The 17,465-nt window shown below is 34.8% G+C and overlaps 1 protein-coding gene across 2 annotated transcripts in view; it reads left to right on the top strand.

Moving 5' to 3' along the window:
- Window positions 1-17,465, top strand: part of TRPM7 (transient receptor potential cation channel subfamily M member 7) — a 56,240-nt gene that overhangs the window by 27,572 nt on the left and 11,203 nt on the right. Inside the window, exons 6-26 of one of the 2 annotated variants that reach the window (XM_083850731.1) lie at window positions 36-160; window positions 442-613; window positions 1,215-1,389; window positions 2,593-2,716; window positions 3,578-3,650; window positions 3,911-4,011; window positions 4,700-4,834; window positions 5,011-5,064; window positions 5,471-5,611; window positions 6,139-6,273; window positions 6,893-7,173; window positions 7,658-7,886; window positions 9,056-9,211; window positions 9,358-9,501; window positions 10,204-10,332; window positions 11,276-11,560; window positions 12,989-13,163; window positions 13,733-13,865; window positions 14,495-14,679; window positions 15,391-15,523; window positions 15,988-17,126. In XM_083850731.1, the coding sequence (XP_083706857.1) occupies window positions 36-160; window positions 442-613; window positions 1,215-1,389; window positions 2,593-2,716; window positions 3,578-3,650; window positions 3,911-4,011; window positions 4,700-4,834; window positions 5,011-5,064; window positions 5,471-5,611; window positions 6,139-6,273; window positions 6,893-7,173; window positions 7,658-7,886; window positions 9,056-9,211; window positions 9,358-9,501; window positions 10,204-10,332; window positions 11,276-11,560; window positions 12,989-13,163; window positions 13,733-13,865; window positions 14,495-14,679; window positions 15,391-15,523; window positions 15,988-17,126 (4,224 nt within the window). The remainder of the gene's footprint in view (window positions 1-35; window positions 161-441; window positions 614-1,214; window positions 1,390-2,592; window positions 2,717-3,577; window positions 3,651-3,910; window positions 4,012-4,699; window positions 4,835-5,010; window positions 5,065-5,470; window positions 5,612-6,138; window positions 6,274-6,892; window positions 7,174-7,657; window positions 7,887-9,055; window positions 9,212-9,357; window positions 9,502-10,203; window positions 10,333-11,275; window positions 11,561-12,988; window positions 13,164-13,732; window positions 13,866-14,494; window positions 14,680-15,390; window positions 15,524-15,987; window positions 17,127-17,465) is intronic. The other variant, XM_083850732.1, reaches the window with a different exon arrangement.

Here is a 17,465-nt window from a genome sequence, read left to right as displayed (position 1 = left end):
GTGGCATTCAGTACATCTTTTGTGTGCACAAACAGGTGTTGCAAAACATGTTGGTGATGCTCTAAGAGAACATGCTTCCAGATCATCTCGAAAGATTTGCACTATTGGGATTGCTCCATGGGGAGTGATTGAAAACAGAAATGACCTTGTTGGAAGAGATGTAAGGATAAATAATCTAACTGAAATAATTATTTACCTACTTTATTTTGACAAATCTGCTCAAGCATGTTTTTTCACTTGCTTTGCATCATTGAAGTATTTGCTTTACCATGAAGATGCATTGACATATGTGACTTATGCAAGATCATTAGCGTAAACATGTTGCAAAATGCAAATGCACTAGACGTTGCTTGCATGTTGTGTCTAGAAAAATATTTAAGTTTCACAGAGACAAATTTGAATTTCTACGAGTCAAATACATTCTTGTGTGCTTATACTTAGGTGGTTGCTCCATATCAAACCTTGTTAAACCCATTGAGTAAACTAAATGTCCTAAATAATCTCCATTCCCATTTCATTCTGGTGGATGATGGAACAGTTGGGAAGTATGGAGCAGAAGTTAAATTGCGGAGAGAACTGGAAAAAACTATTAATTTGCAACGGATACATGCAAGTAAGTAATTCTGGGCTGAGTGTTACTATGCTTTAATGAACAAGGTACTTGCATCAAACTTTTATTTAAAACACAAAACTTAATTTTATTTAAAACAGAAATTTATTTAAAACAGAAAACACAAAAATTAATCTTCTGTATATGTTTCAAGTGTGAATGATTGTTTTGCAAATTTCAACTGAAGCTTTGGTCAGAGCTGAAAAAGCAGTCAGTGCAGATGGCTGATGACAAAATAGTTGTGCTGTAGCTGTGGCTAGCCATTGTCTAATTTCTTTCCTTTTTTTTTTAAAGCATGGGAATGATATTTTGAAACTAATATATTTTTGCACACTTAATGTCAGCACTACTTCACACGTATCTATAATGTCTACCTTTGTTATATGTATGCAAATAAAAGTGGCAACTTAGTTAACATTTGTGTGTGGATATGTAACAATCTCTGTTAGTATGTCTCTCCTGCAACTCTGGCACTGAAACTTCTTTTGCTAGACCTGATAAAATACTTTGTTTTATGCTTACCATATCCATTGATACTGACAATGGTGAAAACATAAGACTTAATCAAAAAACTTTAAAAAAAAATTTATTTACAACTTTACAGGAATTGGACAAGGTGTGCCTGTGGTAGCACTTGTATTCGAAGGTGGGCCCAACGTCATACTTACAGTTTTAGACTTCCTACAAGAAAGTCCTCCTGTGCCAGTGGTAGTATGTGAAGGAACAGGTAGAGCTGCAGACATACTGGCATATGTTCACAAGCAAACGGAGGAGGGAGGGTAAGTCCTAGTACTGCTAGCCAAACTGTCAGTTATATGTAGATGGGTCTGAGTGCGGTCCTTAATGAATTGGGGCAAGAGTTTTATCTATGGAAAGATAAAAGTTTAAAGCAGAGAGAGTAATCTTTCATGTGATGCAGCTTTCCAGGTCAGCTGCAATAATAGCTTTGGCTGAAGACCAAGACCTCTTTTCTAGTTCTAGGCTCCTCCTGCATACCTTGTACAAGTTGCTCCAAATTCTTGAAAATATGCTTGCTTTAGCAATGCTTATATAAGGATAGGAAAGGTGTATGTGCCTATATACTAAATCAGGAGAAACATGTAACTTAAGCACGATAATTTTGTTACACCAGTGTGACTAGAAGACCCAGCTCTCTGTTTAAATGCTCTGTGTGTTTCAATCTGGGTTTTAAATAACTGAACCACAGTACCTTAAATGATAAGTGTGACTGTTTTTAAGTGTACACAATAAACTTTTGCTCACAAGAAGTCAGAGCAGACCAGGCCTTCCAGAAATATAAGAATAACCCAGAGAATAGTTACCAAACTGCTTGAAAATATCGCTCAACTACAATGAACGGAAATATTTTTATGCAGTCAGCTGTTGCTTAGTAGCAACTTTTCTGAAAATAGATTAGAAGGAGTTCATATACTGTTCCTTCTGAAGAGTCTTAAAACAAAACTTTTAACACACTTCTGTTTAGCGTAGAAAACATTTATATGTTTTTAGCATAGCTTCAACTGATAAAAAGGATGTGCTTGTGTTCCACAACATTTAGTGTCTTCTAGTTGTTTGTCAGACTTGCATTAATCCTTAAATGTAGTTGGATCTCAGTCTCAGGGACTGCCTCAGAACCAGGAGGATAGGGGTCAAATGTAGCACTGAACCAAAGAGCTTTGTCCATAGTGAGCAAAATCACAAGCCAACCATCCCTATTCAGAGGGGTGAGTGTGTAGTGTTTTGTGTCACAATATTTTAGTTGAGATTATCTCAGAAGTGGCTATGTAAAGGAAAGGGAGAGGGGTTGAGTTACTTTTAGGAGGTCACGCTAGAAAGTTGTAGGTTAAGCAACCTATGCTTCTTTCTAAAGGCTGTCCAAGGTTTTGCCACTGAAACAGTAAGAAGCTTGAAACTGTTAAGTATAACATCATTCTTACTATTCGTGTATAGCAATGTGTTTTCATGTTTATTTTCAATTTCAGGAATGTTCCTGAGGGTGCTGAGCCTGAAATCATTTCAACTATCAAAAAGACATTTAACTTTGGTCAAAGTGAAGCGGTTCATCTGTTTCAGACACTGCTGGAATGCATGAAAAAAAAAGAACTTGTAAGTAGATCTTGCTATAGAAAATTTTTATGTAGGGTATGTGCATTTGTGTTGTGTATGATCAAGTGTCATTCAAAATTGTTTCTGGACATAGTGCATCTTACCAATTATAGAAGATAATCAAATACAGTTTTTGTGGGTACTTTATCTCGTCACCAAGGGAGACTACATTCTTATAGATGTTTCTGGTAATTCAGGTTTGTTGATGTTTCCAAGCCTGTTTGCTTTCAGCTGACAGGATTCTGTTTTGTTCATAGTGTGTATGTCTTCTATATGTGGGTTGTTTTCCTTTCTTGTTTTGATTATTGAGAGCCTCTGGATTTTTTTTTAGTCTTTTAATTATTGCTGTATTGATGAAGTACCTTTATCATTGGATGCTTAAAGCAAATACACTTAATAGAGCTTTACATATGGGCTGTATTTGGATACTGATGTCTCATTTGGAAATCATATTGTGCTGTTCTAACATTTAAAATTGTCATATTCAGCTAAACATATTTGCTGACAGGTTAATCTTGTAATACAGATTGAACTGGAGGAGTAAATAGAATGCTATGTGATGTTTATAGCCCATAGAGAATTGTAATCATAGTGGAAAAAGAAGTTAAGATTGGTTGAAGAGTGTAAAGGGTTTCTGCTGTCCTTTTTCTTATCAAAGACTGTCTTGTGTGATCCCTAGTTAGGGAAACAGTGCAGAGTGTACACTAAAGGTAGGTTTACATAGAGTATAGACTTAAATTGCACTGAAGATAAGGTGACTTTTAAATGTATTTCAATTCCTGACATAAAAGTCTGAAGCTAATCACCTTTACCTGAAAATAAATTTTAAGCTTATTTTCCCTATTTTACTGTTTTGAACAGATTACTGTTTTTCATATTGGGTCAGATGAACATCAGGACATTGATGTTGCAATACTTACAGCATTGTTAAAAGGTGAGACTTAAGTGCATTTGGAACCCCCAGCTATTGTTGTTTAGTGATTATATGATGGATTACTTATAAAAATCTGTAGAAATATTTAAGTTTAAAGAAAATACTTATCCACTATATTTTCTCATCTTATACTACCTTAATCTATGTCATAATTGATGAAATACACCACACAACGTTGAGGTGGATTACTTGATTTTGCAGGAAAAACAACTGCTTATTATATTGTAATTATTTTTTTCTCATTGTTTTTGCTTCTTAAGGCACGAATGCATCTGCATTTGACCAGCTTGTTCTTACACTTGCATGGGATAGAGTTGACATTGCCAAAAATCATGTTTTTGTTTATGGGCAACAATGGCTGGTATGTATATGGCCTAGATTAAGCAGAATGGTATTTTCTAAGAGAAAAAACTCAACTTACTGTAAAGAAATAATGTTTTCTCTTTTATAGAGACGGACTGTAGAATACTGACACATTTATTTTTAGGACAGTAATTTTTGTATACTTTGTAGTTGTATAGCTGTTTTATTATTGTGTAATTGAAAAAGGTGCAACAACTGTAGAAATGTAAGGCATTCTGAATAACTAGGGGAGAAGAGACTGCAAAAAGTGAAAGCTGAATTGATGCTAGTGAGATGCAATAGCAGTTCTGAGCATTTTTCTATTGAAGCAAATTGTGGTTTCAAATGTTTGATGTCTTCATGTTTTTGATACAATATCATTATATGAAAACATCTTAACTATGCTAAACCAAATGCCTATTTAGTCCAGAATACTACTCCTGAGTGTGTCAGTAAGAGATGTCTGTGGAAGAGTGTAAGATCAGAGAAAATGCTTAAGTCATTAAAATATTCCCTCATCATGTAATTGTGTGAAGCTTAGGGGATTTTCTGAACCAAAGGTAGCCTCGGTATTTGTAGATATGTAAGGTTTCCCTGTTCCAGCCCTGTGAATGAATGAGGTTGGTTTGTAAACCAAGTACACTTAATTCTGTGATACTCCATTTTACGGTTCTCTCTAGGCTCTACCCTGTACTTACTTGTTGTAGGTTGGGTCTCTGGAACAGGCTATGTTAGACGCCCTTGTGATGGATAGAGTTGCATTTGTGAAACTTCTAATTGAAAATGGAGTAAGCATGCACAAATTTCTTACAATTCCTAGGCTGGAAGAACTTTATAACACAGTAAGTGAATGGTTGCTTGCTCTTTTTTTCTTCTTTCTTTCTTTCTTTCCTTTCCTTTTTTTTTTTATTGTTAACGCCAACATCTGAAAATATTGGGCTTATACTGTAATATTCTCATGTTTTCATTGCACTCTGATTTCTCATTCTAATTTTTTTCCTCCCCTCTTTTTATAAAGAAACAAGGCCCAACTAACCCAACACTCTTCCATCTTGTTCGGGATGTCAAACAGGTATGCTGTAAATGTAAAAATCTATCACAGTAGCAACACTAGTCTTTTTTATGATTTCTTATGTTTGATTGTCAATTTAATCTTGAGTTTATTAATTTGGTTTTACTGAAGCAGTAAACTACATCGTCAGTTATTCTTTTGTTTCCGATATTTGCAGTTGTGTGCTTAATAGTACCTTGTTGCCACAAAGATATTTGTTAAACCTGATAAGTGGTGTCTTTTTTCATATTAGCTCTGACTGTTTAGCTTTTTGAGAGATGCATTGTGTTCCTTTTAAATCATGAACAGCTTAATTTGTTTTAATTTGTTTTTATTTAGAGTTGTGATGTAACATGTAGAAACATTCTAAGCAAATTTAAATTAAAATTATAATTTGCAAAACTGAAAATGTCTTTTATATTCTTAGGGAAATCTTCCTCCAGGATATAAAATCAACCTGATTGATGTGGGGCTGGTTATTGAATACTTGATGGGAGGAACCTATAGATGCACCTACACAAGAAAACGCTTTAGAGCTATATACAATAGTCTCAGTGGGAACAATCGGGTACGTAGCAGTTGGATAATGGAACATGCAGATTTCTATGTTCACAATTAAAATTGGAGCCATATTATTTTGTTCTTTTTGTCAAGGGATTGGCTCTTTTAAAGGCAGTGTTACAGCCTAGGAGGGCAACTGGTAGCTGTTTGATCACAAACATAAAGTCTTATTATTCTTCTCCTCCTTACTCTAGCATATGCAAATTTCTTCTGTTACTCTGTCCCTTCATAGAGGGGAAGAATGGGTATTAAATATGCAGATTCACTGGGTCTTGGGATGCAGATACTGTAGCTTCTTGGTCGTCATTGCTTTACTATTTTGTGACTTTAAATTAAATAAAGAAAAATTAATCCTTCTTAAATATCAGTGAAAACTCTTAATTGTTACCATTGTATAAATTCATCACTGTTTCAGTGGCAAAGTAACTGTTTAATTGCTTAACTAAGTATCTAGTTGTAAACAGCTGATAATATACTATTTAGTAAGTGGGTGTAAAGAAAGCAAGCCAAACCTCTTTCTATTATTCTTGTCAGAGATCTGGGCGAAATCCTTCAAATACTACTCCTCAGATGTGTAAAAGCCATGAGTCTTTTGGTAACAGGGCAGACAAGAGAGAAAAAATGCGACATAATCACTTCATCAAAACAGCGCAGCCATACAAACCAAAGGTACAGATGTTTAAGGGGAGAGTGGTGGGTTTTATATTAAGCAGTTAAGAGTGGAGAACCTGGTTAAATCCAAGTGTCCAAGTGCAGCTGAAGTGAGTAGCAGCAGTTTTACTGCCTTCAGTAAAGCTGGGATTTCATCCTTTTGTACTTGTTTATAAACCATCTATCACACTTATGGGATTCCATGAAGAATGTTCATCTCAACATTAATCTTCTAGATAGTTTCTGATTGCTAGCCAGTAAAAGGCTCATCTTTGGCACAGTTCTATCGGTGGGGTGGGGGGTGGGGTGGAAATCTGCATGATTTTTTTAGATGAAGCAAGATTTGGCCATGTTACTTTAAGGAGTTTCTGTGAGTTTCATCCTATTGTAGGTTAGTTACTGCATTTCTTTTGATCTATAAACCAAAGTAATTAATTCTATCTGTTATTAAAAATGAATTGTACTTAACTGAAGTTTTTGAACAAAAATTCCAGCTGCTTTTGAAATATTCAGAAGTTCATTTTTGTTTTTAGAAATACATATCACTTGACAATAGATCACCCAGCATTTTGCTTCAAATTATGTAATGATTAACTTTAGAGATTTAAAATGGAACTTTCTGATTTTATTTTTAAAGATTGACACTGGTGCAGAAGAGGGAAAAAAGAAAAGAACCAAAGATGAAATAGTAGACATAGATGATCCTGAAACAAGACGTTTTGCTTATCCTCTCAACGAGCTGTTACTTTGGGCAGTGTTAATGAAGAGGCAGAAGATGGCCCTTTTCTTCTGGCAGCATGGGGAGGAGTCCATGGCAAAAGCCTTAGTTGCTTGCAAAGTGTATCGTTCAATGGCATATGAAGCAAAACAAAGTGACCTTGTTGATGATACTTCAGAAGAACTGAAACAGTATTCCAAGTAAATTACATTTATATCATTAAAGATCTGTTCTTGAAATTTCCAATAAAAATAGAAGCCTATATTATCAACAGACAAAAACTATTGCATTAGCAGTCTCAAAGACAGTTCATTTTTGCAGAAAGGATTTGATGGCACTCTAGTAAAAGTTGTGTATTAGACATTGCTCACTTTGAGAGCTGTTACAAATCATGATTTGTAGTTAAATCAAAATGTCACTGAATGTGTCACTTGAAAACATGTGACTTTCTTGCGTAATGCTTTAATAGCTGTTTGTAGTATGCATATGTTTCTAACAGAAGTCCCAGTTTCACATCTTGTGTTTGCAAATTACTATATAATAGAAATGTATCTACCAGAAGGGATGGGCAATAGTCCATTCAAGTTGCGTTACTGGGAATGTGTTTGGACAAGAAAATTTGGCTTAAACTTTATGGATACTAAGTTATGTTTGTTTTGATGCTTTTTTTTTTCTTTGTTCTAGTGAGTTTGGTCAGCTGGCAGTTGAACTGTTAGAACAGTCCTTCCGACAAGATGAAACTATGGCAATGAAGTTACTAACTTATGAGCTTAAAAATTGGAGCAACTCAACTTGTCTGAAGCTAGCAGTGTCTTCAAGGCTTCGTCCATTTGTAGCTCATACTTGTACGCAAATGTTGTTATCAGATATGTGGATGGGAAGGCTGAATATGAGGAAGAATTCATGGTACAAAGTAAGCTTTGTCACAGTTTGTTATTGGTATAAAAAGGATCAATGGAATGTATTTCTAATTGGAAGGGAAACTATGTGTTTAAACAATATTAGTATAAAGCTTTCATCACTATAGCTTGTGTTAATAAACCCTGTAAAACTGTCTCCTATAACATAATCAAAACTGGAATTATTTATTGTTAACTCTTCTTTTGACACTCTATTATCTTTTCAAATAAGGTACAGAAATATAGAAGGCAAAAAACAGGCAAGTAGCCTTTCATCAGAGGCTTAAAGAGATCATGTGAATACTAATCCACTACTAAAAATATAGTGGTTAAAAAAAATTAACAGAGAGAAAACCTACTTGTAAGAATATAGTTTCATGCATTTTGGCTTTTTACAGGCAATGCATAAGACTTGATGTAGAAAAGCTTTGTATATATTCTATTTTGGAGGAAGAAGCTGAGCATAAGGAGGGCACAGAATGAAACAAGGGTAGGCAAATCGGGGATAGGTTTTCTGATGGTGCCCTTTGATACAAATCAATTGAACCAACATGGGAGTTGCATATTTCTTTGAATTGGTGTACTGGAAACTTACTGCTGCTAGGAATATAGTGAAAGACCATTTCCCTACAAAATATCTACAAGCATTGCTTAACTTGTGACATACTAAAATCCTCTTTGATAACTGAGTAACCATTTTCCTGCTCACTTCGTAACAAATAAAAGCTATTTTTTGTCATTAGCTTATTCCCGTCATCCATACTTTAGCTTTCATTTTTCAACCATGAGTTGAAAAAAAGCCCCACTCATATGCTTTTAAAACATGCCTTGATAGTACACAGTTCCAGAGTTTCTGGGAATGGATTAAAGAAAAGAGTGTAAGCGGAATATCTCTATTTTTGGGCTCGGAGAGCATTCTTTCTTGTGGTTTTTAGTTCTGGAATTTATTAATTCTTCCCCTTTCCTGTATCTTTTAAGTAAAGGAAAGCGCTATATATTGTCATCTTAGCCTCATAAGTGTGTATATAAGTAATAATAGCTAATTATTTCCTACATTTTTTTCCTCACTAACAGGCAAGGGAAATATGGGTAACATATTTTCAGGGAATATTTTATGTATTGGTATATTCTGATATTTTGATGTAGCTGTGAACAAGTTGAACTTAGTCTTCATTTTTTCCAGGTGATACTGAGTATTTTACTCCCTCCTGCTATACTTCTGTTGGAATATAAGACCAAGGCTGAAATGTCACATATTCCTCAATCTCAAGATGCACATCAAATGGCAATGGATGACAGTGAAAACAACTTCCAGACTGCAGCAGATGAAATACCTATGGTAAGGCGGGGGTGGGGGGCAGCCATTAAAGACCAGTATTTCTAATTTAAAATAAATAATTACATTTTAAAATTAAAGCAAGAGCTAAAGTGGATCTCCGAAAACGTGCATTTCTGTAAGTAAAGTTAACAGTCCTTTCATTTTAGGAGGTGTTTAAAGAAGTAAGGATCTTGGACAGTACTTCAGAGAAGCATGATATGGAGACTCCTGCAAAACCTAAAAGACTTCCGATTACACAGAAGTTTTACGCATTTTATCATGCACCAATTGTGAAGTTTTGGTTTAATACGGTGAGTTTTTTTCTATGTAGTATTTTCTTTTATTTGGAAATGCAGTGCATATCTTTGGGTTCTTTTTCTAACATACACCTCTGCGACTTGCATAAAAGCTTAAGCACTTTTTAAAAAACAATCAAAAAAGCCCTTGCTCTACTAAACTGGAAATGAGAAGTACTTGATTCTGAAAAAAATGCATATGCAGTGCTTTTTTTTCTTTTTAAAGTTCATGATGTTGGTTTTGAAAAATACCTGTTTTTTAGGCTAAGACTAGTTGGTGTGAAAATCTTTATTCTGATCTGAGTAGTTAATTTCATCAGTTTTTCAGTAGTTAATTAGTAGTTAATTTCATCAGTAGTTAATTCCATCAGCAGAAATTCTATCATAATTTACTAGGTTTAAAAGTGTTCATGCACAATTTTGTTTAAATTACTGCAATAGAAACTCTAAAATTTGTGTTCTAAGAAAATATTTATACCCTCTTTATAAATAATAACCTGTTTGCTTAAAGCGGTAAAAGATAGTACCGTGATCCTATACGAAGGTTTTATCATATAACACATGAAAAAAAAAATATAAAGACATCTATAAGGAACCCTTCTGTAATTATGTAGAATTACGTATTACATAGAACCCTTCTGTGTGTGTGTGTGTGTATATATGTATATATGTATGTATGTATATATATATATAAAAAACTTTAATTGCTCTTTTTAGTTGGCATACTTAGGATTCCTCATGCTCTACACATTTGTGGTTCTTGTAAAAATGGAAGAATTACCGTCTGTTCAAGAGTGGATTGTTATTGCTTACATTTTCACATCAGCAATTGAGAAAATTCGTGAGGTATGTCGCTAACAGTCTGTGAGTGTGGTTTTTTTGTTTTTTTTTTTGTTTTTTTTTTTTTACAATTACAACAGTATGCTTTAAACTGTGTTTATAAACAAGACAGCCTAAGAAACTTTAAACGTTGGAACACATGATGTGTAATACCTTTATATTTGGTATAGTATCTAAATCAGCAGTCTAGTGTTTCTTGGATTCTTAGTGTTTCACTGGTTGGACATAGCTTGCTTTCTTTTTTTCTGCTTCCAATGGGGAAGAGGGGGTGGTCTATTTAAAAGGAAATGCTTTTCTTTTTTTCTCTCCTAAGTTTCAAGGACCTGACAACGACATCGTGGTCTGGTGTATGTGTATTTTTTTTTCAAATTTTTCTGATTTTTTTTTTTCAATCTGTGGCTTACTGTCTAATCAGGTTCTAACAAACAGCCTTACATTTTTGAGGGATTAAATGTATATGTATCTGTTAGCATCAATCAAACTCTGCGCCTAGGACCAAGATGAAACAAAAAATCTTGATCAAGGTGGGATAGCTACCACAACCATAATGTTGCTGATCAGCATGAGTTTTTTGAGTAGTTCTGTAAGAATTTTTAAATGGGAGAGAAAAGCCAGTTTACTAACTGGATACTGCAGGTCCAACTGAAACAGAATTGAAGACTCATTTTTGTTATAGTGACTTCCTAAAGAAGAAGGTGGAAAAAAAAGCAATCAAATTGAAAACAGTTCCTTCACAACTTGTTCAGGACGAAGGAAATATTTCCTTGTCATAGTTGTGAAGCAGGCACAGTTAAACACTTTTTTGGGTTCTTCTGTGCAAAAGAGTTACCCATTCAAATACGTATTTTATTTTTGCGAGTGTAAGAATTTTACTGATTCATACGTTTCAGTGTTATTTTAAGTGGAGTAAACATGAGCAGACCTGAATATTTTATTTTTGTTATTGCAGATTTTTATGTCAGAGGCTGGGAAGATTAATCAGAAGATTAAAGTGTGGTTCAGTGATTACTTCAATATCAGTGACACAGTTGCTATTGTCACTTTCTTCATTGGGTTTGCATTAAGATTTGGAGCAAAGGGGAATTTTGGTGAAAACACTTACAGAGAAAATTATGTTTTTGTTGCTGGAAGAATAACATACTGTCTCAATATAATTTTTTGGTATGTGCGATTACTGGATTTTTTAGCTGTAAACCAGCAGGCTGGCCCTTATGTTATGATGATTGGGAAAATGGTAAGTACTATTTTTTTATTTTTCTTTCAGTTGAAATACCTTTATTTTGCTGCATCTATTTATAATTTCTCAAAGCTTTATTTAGTAAAAGGTTGCTTATCCTGTTCCGGTGTGTCAGCAACTTTGTGCAGAAGTAGCTAGCTGGAGTATAACTTAATGTGTTTGAAAACAAGCACTGAGTAGAAGTGTTCTTTATTATGGAGCTTTCTCTGTTAAATCTGTAACAAGACGGAAGATCTTCCTTCTGTGCTCTGTTAAATGTGTGAGAATTGAAGGAATATGATAATGCCTTCTGGGTTTCAGATTTATTTATAGTCCTGAGTATTTCTTGCCTTTGTGCTAGCTAGTGCAAGATTTTCACTTTTACAGGGAAGATTAGTTACTTATAGTGAGCTGTGCTAAATGTTTCTAGGTAGCTTTCTGCAACTGTTCTTAAGATTGTGTGCTGAGAGTACACTCCCCACAGGCTGCCTTCTCATACGCTCAGTTTTGTGTGCACTCGTACACTCCAGCTTCCCCTGCATGACAATGTGGCCTTCAAATTTTCTTTCCTTCAACCTGGTAGAATGTTTTTTTGACATGTTATGTGATGTCCAGTGTTGAGGCATACTCCAACTGTGTTCAAAACTAGTCGTGCAGTGCAGTTGTGTTCTGTAATGTAAAAGTGTATTTTGCAGCAGGTAGTTGATGAGTGGTAGTTACAAAACCATCTTTGAGATCCATTTTTGTTCAAAAAATCAATGTATAACTCTGCTGTAATAAAGGGAACCTAATGCTAGGGCTTATGGTCTTCCTAGTAGTAACACTGCTAGAGTGGAGGTAGAATTCTACAGTAAGATTGAGAGATTGTTAAATGAAAAAGTTGTCAGAATAGGAATGAAGTGTGTGTATATGTGTGTTTCAGGATTTTAACCCTTGGGAGTCATATATATGAAGGGAGAAAGGGTGTTGTACACACACACACACCCAAACAAAAAAAAATTTGCTCCTACAAAGTTGAACCCTGTCATTCCTTAAAAAGGAGGGCATCAGGTTGCTTACATTTCTCACTTTGACTTCTTGCCATTAGAATAGGTTCTGTTTTTCACACTACTCAGTCTTTGGAACACTACATCTGTACTTTGTACAGCTATTCACTGAATTTGGGAAGGAATGTTTCTCTTTCTTTATCAGCTGCTACTCTTCCACGTAATGGGTATTTGAGTTAAAAAGAAACTACCTTTTGGCCAAGAGTAGCAAACATTCTGTAAGAAATGAGAGGGAAAAAATAAGAAATTTTTAAAAGGGTTTGTTATTTGACAACATTTTCTGACTGAAGTACAAGGGTCCTAGATCTTTTGCTGATATAGAGAATTCATCGAGCTTATGCTGTCCCTGTAAAAGCATAATTATAACCTTGTGAGTTAACTGACTTTTTTGTGTTTCTAGGTGGCCAACATGTTTTACATTGTGGTGATTATGGCACTTGTACTGCTTAGCTTTGGTGTTCCCAGGAAGGCAATATTGTACCCTAATGAGGCACCGTCTTGGACTCTTGCTAGAGATATTGTGTTTCATCCATACTGGATGATTTTTGGTGAAGTGTATGCCTATGAAATTGATGGTAAGACACTACAATTTTTGAAGCAACTAAGAAGGCTTATTCTCATGAGATCTTTTTAAGGTCTTACAAAGTTTTCATTTTATGAAATGAAATGCCCAGTATTGTTGCCATTTGTTCCATTTACTAGATTTTTTCCTCTTTGTGACTTGTAGATATATAACTTCTTGATTTGACTCTTCCATTATCCCTTATTAAGAATGAATGGCTTAGAGTGAAAACTCTACTTAATTGGGGTTTTTCTTCAGGCTATTCCTAGCAATACTTTAGATTTTTTCCACATAGATATCATGCCTTTTTTTTTTTTTTTTTTTTGCTGTGGAGGTAGTATACTTTCTTTTTTATTTTAATCCAGTAATATGATTATACCTTAGTATAAACTGAAATCTTTGTCTCCTGTATCTTTCTACCATATTCCTAAATGCACAGTGATATTTTGAGTTGCAGAACAGTGCATGTTGCTTGGTGATTGTACACTCTTTGAGCGATCTTTTTTCTTGTCTATATCTGCTCTGAGTTCTAAAATCTGCTTTACATATTTTGTGTTTTTTCCTCCCTCCCCCCCAACACAGTATGTGCAAATAATTCTGAGTCACAAGTTGCTCATCTCTGTGGGCCAGGAACGTGGTTGACCCCATTTCTTCAAGCTGTCTACCTCTTTGTACAGTACATAATTATGGTTAATCTCCTTATTGCATTTTTCAAGTAAGTATATGAACAATTGCTAATTTTTGCTATTCCTTTAAGTTTTTGTATTTCACCTTAGTAAGATGAGAAGATAAGAATAACTGATAACAGTTCAAAGCAATCCTATTTGGTGGAAGCATTTTCAGGTTCAAGGGCTGGTCTTCCTCACTGCAAACACCATGACAAGGAAGGGAAATTTGTGATGTGTCTGGAACGTGTCACATCTGTAAGGCCGAAGGAACCATAAATCCATAAGGAATTCTCTGCAAGTGTTTTGTATACAGGAATAAACAGCTCACTAATACTGGGGAATGGTAGACAACAGAATTAGTGTGGTCTGATTTAAAAGTAATAATAATAATTAAAAATGTGTTTAGTTGGAAATACCTTTTTGACAAATTTGAAATATCTCAGTGTCTTTCATGTCTGAGGAAAGGTACTGAAATGATAGCAGATGAGAGAATTATTTAATCCTCTCCCTGCTTTAGGACATAGCCTTTTCTTGAATGTTTCCAACTTACACTGTTATTTTATACAATAAAAGACAAGTATGTGATTTTCTGTCTTTTTTTTAAACACATAATAAACACAAACAACAGCAACAGCAAAAAACTTATGTGTTTAATTCTTTTTTTCTTCCTTTTCAGCAATGTATATTTACAGGTAAAGGCGATTTCAAACATCGTGTGGAAGTATCAACGCTATCATTTCATTATGGCCTATCATGAAAAACCTGTTCTGCCTCCACCACTTATTATTCTTAGCCACATGGCTTCCCTGTTCTGTTGTATATGTAAAAGAAGAAAGACAGACAAGACTTCAGATGGGCCAAGTATGAACAGTTATTATCCAAAAAATTATGATAACTTTTTGATATGATTAAAGCAAACTGTCAGGAACGTGCAGACTTCTTGGTTTTAATGTGTGTTCTCAACAAAGTTGGAGTTGGACTTGATGATGCTGGTGGGTCTCTTCTAACTGGGGATATTCTGTGATTCTAAGTAGGTCTTAATTTTTTGTATCCTCAATATTGAATAAGACTCTCATTCTGTTCAAAGTTCCCACGTTTTTACAAAGGATATAATGCACAGCCCCTGGAAAGTCTCCGGTTAGATTAAGTTATAGTAAAAGCAAACAGAACGCTACAAAATTAGATTTTCTGTTAGTGTTCATGAAGGACTTTTTTTTTTCCTGGAAGACTAGTCTTACTTGAAACACTTTGAAGATTTAAAAAGAAAAAAAAAGATTGTTTCACAGATGATGAGAAATACAGCTGAGGAATCTAGCCTCTGTCTTAAAGTGTATGGGGGTGTGTGGCCTGTAGTATCTTGATTTTTATTTTAGGCAAAGTCTTTGACATTTAAATTTTTTTCTTTTTTTTTTTTTTGTCTTGCAAGGAGAGGAAAGGTCCTAGATGGCACTGTTTTCTATTTTTGTACGTGTTTTACTTTTAATACCCTTTGTAAGTTTGTGGCTATAAATTTCCAGTGCCTGAAAAACTTTACTACATATGCATCTTCTGAACTGTTTAATCTCTTTTTAGAACTCTTCCTAACAGAAGAAGATCAAAAGAAACTTCATGATTTTGAAGAACTGTGTGTTGAGATGTATTTCAATGAAAAAGATGATAAATTTCATTCTGGAAGCGAGGAGAGGATTCGAGTCACATTTGAACGGTAAAATTTTTACAAATAAATTTTTTACAAATAAAACTTTTGAATAGAGAAGCTTAGAACTTTTGTGTTTTTTAATTGCTTTAAGGGGGTAAAATAGACTTAAAGAAAATACTCAAACTATGTATTTGTGCAAACTTTAGATGATGCTATGCAGAAGCCGCTAATGTGGTTTGTTCCCTTATCTGTAGAATAGCGTTGCCTACAGTTGGTAAGCTGAGGCAATTGTAAACTAATGCATTTGAAAGTGTGCTGTAGGGCCTTTGTTTATGTGTATGCTAATTCTATGATTCAAAAGTATGTACAAATGTTGTATTACAAAGCAGCCAAATGCTCTAGTTTATACCATCCTGAAATTTTAGAGTTCTTTTTTCTTAAGTGGGCAAAAAGAATTGCAAAGATGCTTTGTTTGCATATAGAAAATAATATCTTTCATAGCTACTTCGTAATTTGATTTTTTTTCTTAGGGTGGAACAAATGTGCATTCAGATAAAGGAAGTTGGTGATCGTGTCAACTACATAAAACGGTCACTACAGTCTTTAGATTCACAGATTGGCCACCTACAGGATCTCTCTGCTCTAACTGTGGATACTCTGAAAACACTGACTGCACAGAAAGCTTCAGAAGCTAGCAAGGTTCATAATGAAATTACGAGGGAATTGAGTATTTCAAAACACTTGGCACAAAACCTCATTGATGATGGCTCTCTAAGATCATCTGTGTGGAAAAAGCACAGCATTGGAAATGTTTTTGGTTCTTTTCCACAAGGAGGCCTTGAAAATAATAATGCTTTACTCTGTAACATTTCTATACGTGATGACAAAGAAGTCCAACATAAGACTATTGGTCAGGAGTTAGCTCTAGTTCCTCGAAGAGAAGAAATAAACTTTCAAGAGGCAGGTTCCTCAGGCAGTGCCTTATTTTCCAATGTTGTTCCCCCTCCAGAACTTCGCCAACGAATACAGGCTGCAGAAATCTCAAAATCCATTAGTAGAAGTAAAAAATTAGGCAATTCATCCAACAGCATGCCACATGTAACATCCCCAACAGCTAAGTTTTTTGTTAGCACTCCATCTCGTCCCAGTTGCAAAAGTCAGCTGGATTCTTCAGCAAAGCATGAAGAGACTGTTTGCTCTAAGGCTACAGAAGGAGATAATAATGTAGAATTTGGTGCATTTGTGGGTAAGTATAACAAAGTAGATTCTGAATGTCCTGAAGTCATAATTAGCTGCTCTTATCCTCTTGCTTCTGGCTCTGCTTGCCTTGCTTTCACCCAACCTTGTGTTGAAAATGGAGGATACATTAATTGTGGTTTTATTCATGATGAGAGTGACACTAATGATAACTACAGCTGCAGAGTTGACAAATGTGATCACCAGTCCTCTGTCAACTTATCGAAGAACAAACCCCAAACGAAGTTGTCTTTGTCAACTGGCGACTTGACGTCAACAGTCAACTGTGGCGGCTCACATGGAAAATTGAATATTAAAGATGAACTTTCCAAAAGTCAGCATGTCCATGCAATGGAACTCCAAAACCAAGATTTATGTTCTAACATCCTTATGGGACTACTTCATAAACTGTGGACCAAATCTAAACCACAAGGTTTGACTTATCAAGAATTGTATGGTATTTTGGGTGTATTCCGGTTGCAGGTGACTTTGTTCTACCATTTTGCTCTGCTTTTTTTGCTTTTAACATCTCTAATTTCCCTATGTTGCCTGAATTTATTTATTTTTACTCAAAAATTATCATTTCTTTATAATTCTGTCACATAGACAATATTTTTCTGAAAAACAGTGGCCAGTTGTTGAGTATAGCAGTTCTATGCAATTAACAGCTCTACAACTTGGTGTGGGCATCGTAGATAAACTTTTTGCAACTCATTATGAAGCTCTTATCTTTTCATTTCATACATTTAAAAATATTGTCTATTTCTTGACG

This window comes from Anser anser, assembly GCF_964211835.1.
Source record: "Anser anser genome assembly, chromosome: 10".
Classification (NCBI taxonomy): domain Eukaryota; kingdom Metazoa; phylum Chordata; class Aves; order Anseriformes; family Anatidae; genus Anser; species Anser anser.
Note: the sequence above shows the minus strand (reverse complement) of the source record. Positions and strands in the feature narration are given on the sequence as shown.